Below are 7,797 nucleotides of genomic sequence, written 5' to 3'. Positions count from 1 at the left end.
TATATATATATATATATAAGTATATATATATATATATACTGTATATATGTATAATATGAAGAAAAATGCTCCACGAATAATGAATATTGATGGTCTTTGTGGCTCATTACTTGTGTTTGTGACTCATTACTATGTGTTATGTATACAAACAAACTGACATTTTAATTTCTTTTTTCAATTTATTTATTTATCTATTTACTTTTTGCCATGTAGAATTTCAGCATTTTAAATATCAATATTTAACACTCCTTGTTGTACTAAAATTTTTCTAATTTTACATATGTTTGACTTCATTGGAATGGTATGAAACTTGGTGAGTATTGTGGCGCTTGCTATATGAATACAACAACAACAACAACACATAATTACAAAAGGCTTAATGATCATAAAAAAACAGTCACCCTTACAATTGTTGTGGCAATAAATGAAAAAAATACAGAGCAATTTTTTGGGGTAGAACCTACAAATCAGCCATGATGAAGTAATCTATGATAATTTCTAAATATATATCCAAATGTAAAACCAATTAAAAGTATTTATGTCTGAAAATACTCTTACAAGCAACTAGGGAATACACACAGCCCTTTTTATATTTAGAACCTATAAAGGCATAGTGATTATACCATAGGATTACTGTACATATGTTTTTCTTTATTTCTCCCACGAGATTGCACCATTCTGCCCTGTACTGAATTTTAATCAACTTGGCTCTATTTTGTATTATTTAAAAAAAATTGCATTAAATGTTTGTTCCTAATATTTGTATTATTTTCTATAGAAATAAACGGTGTGTAATTTAGAGGGGAGTTTGTCTAGTACCATGATATCCTTTCAAAAAAATTTAATTCCTTTTGAAATATTACTGGAACGAAATATATAATCCATTATTTTCATTAAAAATGTTACGCTTATTGTCTTTGGTCTGTCCTTAATTGAGAAAATGGGTCAAATTTATTTAATTATATAATAAACATGAATATTTTCTCTCGGTTCCACAGATATATCGCCATATGTCACCCAATGAGGGCTCAAACTGTCTGTACGGTATCCCGAGCCAAACGCATCATTGCCGGGGTGTGGGCTTTCACCTGTGTTTATTGTATGCTCTGGCTGTTCCTGGTGGACATCCAGGTGAACCCTGATGGTCGTGTTCAGTGCGGCTACCGCGTCTCTCGAGACCTCTACCTGCCCATCTACCTGATCGACTTTGCCATCTTCTATGTGATCCCACTGCTTCTGGCCATCGCTCTTTACGGTCTCATCGCGCGAATCCTTTACCTGAATCCTCTGCCCCACCCAACAGACTCGGGTACCATAACCGCCCCCACTCTCAGGAGGAGCTGCAAAGAACCAGCGGACGCCGGAAAAGCGGGCCGTCAGGGACGCCCGAAGAGCGCGCTTTCTTCCCGGAAACAGGTGCGTGTGTCTACAAAAGTTTGTGTTTAGACAATTAATTACGCATTTTGATATCCACTGAGATTGCAGTCGAGGGCAAACGAGGGGCAGTTCTTCCCTCCTGTACCGTGCCTTATGATTATTATCTCACATTTGTTTTTTGAAAGGTCAGTTCTCTATTTTATGAGAATGATGTTTCACTCTACTAAATGTCAGTTTGTGAGGAGAAGAGTGTGTCGATATTTTCCTGGTGCTGATTAAAATAGTGTTTAAAGTAACACATTTAATTGGCAAAATTTGGATAATCAAGCCAATACTTATTTTTTTTTAATATTTATTATTTAATATTATATTTGGTTGCATCTTAAAAGCCAAGTGCCTAGAATTTTGCATAAAAATAAGAAAAGAGACAATAATTTATGCCTAGTTGCTTTTGGTGGCACTCATAAAACTTAAAATATCATCACAAAGAGCATAAGCCAGTGTTTCATGCATGCAACAACTAACACAGCGCAAGTTGGTGTCCGATTCGCAAACAAATGACTCCTAAAGGCACCGATAGTTTTTGATGATTCAGTCAAAAGAATTCACAGCTTCGAATTTGCTTGCAAGTCAAAGGTTTGAATCAGTCACTCAATCAGAAGCCAGTATATAGTTTACAGTAATTTTTCAGCTATGTCAGATTCTAAATGACTGTTACCTGTCTATTGATTTGCTTTATATGACAATGCATAATTAAAGATGCAGAGTTTTGTGTAGTGAACAAGGTCCAATTGTACATTACATAAGAAAAAGTCTGTTTAGGTGACATGTTGGAACCATTATCAACACATTTTACTGATAGCATCAAAACGGAAATTTAGTAATTTATACTAAACATTTTCTAAGTGTAGTTTGTTGTCTGGAGTTCTGTATAAAGCACAATAATATCTCTGCACACCTTCTTTTGTGCAAATAAACACATATATGGATGCAGACCAAACATCTGAGATCATTATTTATTATGTGAAAGTGTACCTAATGGCAGAATATCATCATAAAGCAGATCATCGGGATCTATTTCATCAGAAGAAAGGCATTAAGGGCCATCAGGGTACTGTTTTGGTCTACATTACCATCACTGCATCAGCCACAGCTGTGTTGTGACTCTGGAATAATAGACTCTGTGATAGATCATAGACATTAGAGATATGATCTATGCAGGCAGTGAGAATACAAAAGGCATCAAGTCAAATAAAAGGCCAAGAATTTCAAAAGATCTTTGCCCTGAATGAAGATGAATGTACACAATCACACAGTTGACAGTGACAGCTGCTTCCTTCAGTGTGACATACTATACTATACTATACTATACTATACACTGCCATTCAAAAGTTTGGGATCAGTAAAATTTGTAATGTTTTCAAAGAAGTCTCTTCTGCTCATCATGGCTGCATTTATTTGATCAGAAATACAGAAAAAACAGTAATATTGTGAAATATTATTGCAATTTAAAATAATGGTTTTCTATTTTAATATACTTTAAAATATAATTTATTTCTGTGATGCAAAGCTGAATTTTCATCAGCATCATTACTCCAGTATTCAGTGTCACAAGATTCTTCAGAAATCATTCTAATATGCTGATTTAATATCAATATTGTAAACAGTTGCTGGTTAATATATAATTTTTTTTTTTTTGAAACTGTGATACTTTTTTCAGGATTCTTTGATGAATAAAGTTGATTCAAAATAGAAATCTTTTGTAACAAAAGTTTCCAAATATAAATATAAATATATTTATATTAATAATAAATAATTCCAAAATATTAAGCAGCACAACTGTTTCCAACATTGATAATAAATCAGCATATTAGAATGATTTCTGAAGGATCATGTGACACTGAAGACTGGAGTAATGATGATGAAAATTCAGCTTTACATCACAGAAATAAATTATATTTTAAACGTTTTTTTTTTTGGTATTTTTGGTCAAATAAATGTAGCCATGATGAACAGAAAAGACTTCTTTAAAAATCTTACTGATATATAATATTATATATATATAATAATAACCCTGCCAGATAAACTTATAATTGTAGTTCTGTGGTTCAGAGACTTTAATGATAGTTCAGTGATATAGATTTAATGAATTTAATGATAGATTTGGAGCGTCAAACAGATGAGAATGGATAATATCATGAAATTCAGATCATTGAGTGACCTCACGGGCACGTATGCCTGCATTTACCGCAAGTGCACATATCTGTGTGCGGAGATGCTCGTGTGAGTCTCAGATCAAAATCTTGGAGATTCAAGAGGGCCCCACTTGAGCGGAACATTTGCATAATATGATTTGTGATGTTCACTCAAGTATGCTTAATACTCCTGGAGATTATATTAGAATGATTTCTGAAGGATTATGTGACACTGAAGACTGGAGTAATGATGATGAAAATTCAGCTTTACATCACAGAAATAAATTATATTTTAAACGTTTTTTTTTGTGGTATTTTTGGTCAAATAAATGTAGCCATGATGAACAGAAAAGACTTCTTTAAAAATCTTACTGATATATAATATTATATATATATAATAATAACCCTGCCAGATAAACTTATAATTGTAGTTCTGTGGTTCAGAGACTTTAATGATAGTTCAGTGATATAGATTTAATGAATTTAATGATAGATTTGGAGCGTCAAACAGATGAGAATGGATAATATCATGAAATTCAGATCATTGAGTGACCTCACGGGCACGTATGCCTGCATTTACCGCAAGTGCACATATCTGTGTGCGGAGATGCTCGTGTGAGTCTCAGATCAAAATCTTGGAGATTCAAGAGGGCCCCACTTGAGCGGAACATTTGCATAATATGATTTGTGATGTTCACTCAAGTATGCTTAATACTCCTGGAGATTATGCTCTTTGAGGTTATAAGAGCGACTCCCTTTTTTCCGCTTTTGTACCTCGGTTATGGCGCACCTCCAGCTATTTGATCACTTCATCTGCAAATTTCATAAAGTTCAATACGATTCAAGTTGCCTGTGCCACCGCGGTTGTTGAGTGAAGTTATCTCTCCTATGAATCTGATAAAGTCATCACTACAGTAGAGGCTCCGCTTTATTTAACCTAATCATGAGTAGCAGCCGGCTTTGTTTGTGCTGTGTTCAGACCTTGTTTTCCATTGATAAGCAATCACAATAACCAGATATTTCAAATGCATATTCAAATTGTCACTGCCAGTCATTATCTCCTGCTTTGTTAATTAAAGGAGCTCCTCCCAGCCTCACACGGCTTCGATTAGATGCTTTGTTGTGCAGACAATTTTGTCATTATTATTGAAGGTCTCTGTCACCGGTTGTCTGAGACAATGAATACGCTCGAACCCAGAGGAGTCCCTGTGAATGTTAATGAAATGAATTTTAGTATGTATTTATAGCTTGAAATGAGTGAGGACACACTAGGGAGGACTGCTTTGTTTTCTTTGACAGACAAAACATGGTGTGGATATATTTCACCCTTCTCACAGGGGTTCAGCAGTGTCTGCCTGTTTACCATCACCGGGGACACAAAGATGATATTTGACTGGTGTTTTATGGAAGATGTTTGAGCATGTCTCGTCTTGTCTCTCTCTCTCTGTCATTCTCTCTACCGCTCCCTCTGTTTGCATGCCATGGACTTCTTCGTTTGTTTTAATGCAACGATAATGTAAAATGCAATTGTTTCTTTGAGATTCAGACAAGGATGATTTATTTCTTTAAATTTAATTCAAAGCACTCAGTCTAAGCCTGTTTGTATATTTTCTCTAAGTAATATCTTTAAATATGGATGCTTTAACAAGACATGGAACTGCTGCATTGTCAGTACACATATTATTTTCATTGATCGTGTACTTGTGTTTTTATGCCTTGAAAGTGTAAATATTTGTTTTCCAGTAAATGTGTTTTGGAATTTATAGTTACATTATAGCTAATTTAAGCTATTAGCCCTATATTTAAGTCAGAATAGACAGTAAAAAAAACATTTGAAATAGAAATCATTTGTAACATTATATATATATTTTTTCTACAACATTAGTGTAAGTAGAATAAAATAAAAATAAACAGAATAGAAATGACTGAAGCACTGCTATCATCCTTGCACAAGAAAATGAAGCTGTTTTTGTCTGTCGCTGTTTAAAATTGCACACAGCCTGTCAAAAATCAGGATTATATTGCTATACGAACACTGTGACTTGTTAAAAGAAAATATTCAAGATTCATTTCGTTAAAAGAAAATATTCAAAAGACGAAGGTTAAACTGGCACATTGAACATCTGTTCGCACTGTTAACGGCATGAAAACAACATGTTAAAAAATAGTACAGTATGTGACCACGAGGAACATGCTTGCTGTTAGTGTTAGAAATACTTAAAAGAAGTGTTCTGAATTCATATGAAAGCTTTGAGCAATCTGAAGGTAGTAAGAACTCATGTTTGAACTTTGAACCATTGTCCATTGCTGTGTATGTGATTATATATGGAGAACCTCAAAGAGCCACTTTTATCATTTCTCACCTCTTCAGGTCACTAAGATGCTTGCAGTGGTGGTTGTGCTCTTCGCCCTGCTGTGGATGCCGTATAGGACCCTGGTTCTCATTAACTCCTTTGTGAGCACGCCATACCTTGATGCCTGGTTCCTACTCTTCTGCAGAACCTGCATTTATGCCAACAGTGCAATCAACCCTGTCGTTTACAACCTGATGTCCCAGAAGTTTCGCTCAGCCTTCCGTGGGCTGTACCACTGCCATAGGGAAGACGTGCACCAGCGGACGCTCTCCACGCTCCAGAGTGGATACAGCCTTGGAAGGGACCCCCGACTTTGCTGCAACACCAACGGCACACCTAAGAAAATCGGTTTAGTCACTCCTGAGCAGAAACCAAACAAAGGCATGGAGAACCGCAAGGAAAATATGAACAAGCTAATTAGAGATGGCGTAAAAAATGAGATTGAGCCAAGCTTCAAGAGAAACGCAGTTGAAAACGGCAACATAGATGAATTGAAAAGCTCAGTTGACAAGGAGATACCTACATTGGAGAACGTGGACATGAGCAAGATTAATGATAATGGGAAAATAATGGAGGAAAGCGATAATACAGCTCAGGATATTATCGCTGACATGATGAGCAACACAGAGCAGACACAGCTAGCCGCCGGTGAATTCAAATCTACTCCGGGAGAAGCTGAACAGAATGACACAGAGTTAAATCACAGCATTGTATAGATCATTCCACTACATACTGTATATATTTCATTGAAGTGGCAGGGTTGAACGGTAGAGCCTGGTTGTTCATTTTAAAACCTGATCTTGGAATTCGAAACTTGTGTTTACAGGCGTCATCCTCACTCTCCAGTGGAAGTGGCAAGACTGGAGCCACTTTCTCATCATTATTTACAAGTGGAACCATTTGGCTGTCAGCACCAGCATCACATGCCTCCTAGTGTAGGAGCTCCAGATGGGGCTGATTGATTTGTTACAAAACATATTATTTTTTAATATTATTTTGAAGAAACCATTAACATCTCATATTGCAGCTGCTTAAAAATGTAGACTTAAAATTACACTGAAACATCACCCATGAAAAAGAAAAATCACAAATGAGTCTTAAGGCTGAAATAACCAACACGAACCTCATCCTGCTTTTAAAACAGGCATTATACACTTGCCTACTTTGTAAATGGTTACAGATAAACTGAACGATATACAGTAAATGACTGAGGGTCACATGCTGCCAGACTTTCAAGACATTTTTAAGAAACAAACTCACACAGAAACATGTGCCTCATTGCTAGGAGATGCATGACAAATGAAAACAATATGTGTTTCAAACTGGGCTTTTGCTTAAAGGGATAGTTCACTCAAAAAAAAAAAAAAGTAGGCTAAGTAATTTTTATTTTTGTTCAGCTTGTGAAAATGCAATTAAAACGGATTCTTTCACTAGCACCACCACTCAGAAAACATTCAAAATTAGAGACCATCACTTGTTCATCATCTTTTGTCATTTATCTTATTTCATGCCCATGTGGTCTACAATATATTGGCAAGACTAATCGCCAATTAAAGACCCGCATCAACGAGCACAGGAGCTCTATCAGAAGGATGGATATTCATTTCCTGTGGCCAGACATTTTGCGGATGCTGACCATAAATTTAGTGATATGAGATTTACAGCAGGTATTCAGAGACTGACCAGTTCAAGAAGAGGTGTTGAGTCTAACAAAAGACTGTTACAATGTGAAGCTAAGTGGATCTATTATATGGACTGTGTATATCCGAAGGGATTAAATGAAGAACTTCAGTTGTCTAGTTTTTTTATGAATTGTACTTCGTTGTTAACTCCCAACAGACAACCATTGTTCTCCAATTTGATGTAGATTA

General features: G+C 35.7%; 1 protein-coding gene across 1 annotated transcript in view; it reads left to right on the top strand.

Moving 5' to 3' along the window:
• LOC107740321 (thyrotropin-releasing hormone receptor-like) overlaps window positions 1–7,183 on the top strand; it is a 15,952-nt gene extending 8,769 nt beyond the window's left edge. The window contains exons 2-3 of the mRNA XM_016552723.1: window positions 999–1,416; window positions 5,944–7,183. Coding sequence (XP_016408209.1) covers window positions 999–1,416; window positions 5,944–6,642 — 1,117 coding nt within the window. The 3' untranslated portion in view covers window positions 6,643–7,183. The remainder of the gene's footprint in view (window positions 1–998; window positions 1,417–5,943) is intronic.
• Window positions 7,184–7,797: the final 614 nt, after the last annotated feature.

Source organism: Sinocyclocheilus rhinocerous, unplaced genomic scaffold (genome assembly GCF_001515625.1).
Source record: "Sinocyclocheilus rhinocerous isolate Xijiao unplaced genomic scaffold, SAMN03320098_v1.1 scaffold1426, whole genome shotgun sequence".
NCBI lineage: Eukaryota > Metazoa > Chordata > Actinopteri > Cypriniformes > Cyprinidae > Sinocyclocheilus > Sinocyclocheilus rhinocerous.
This window is presented reverse-complemented; position numbering and strand designations above follow the sequence as displayed.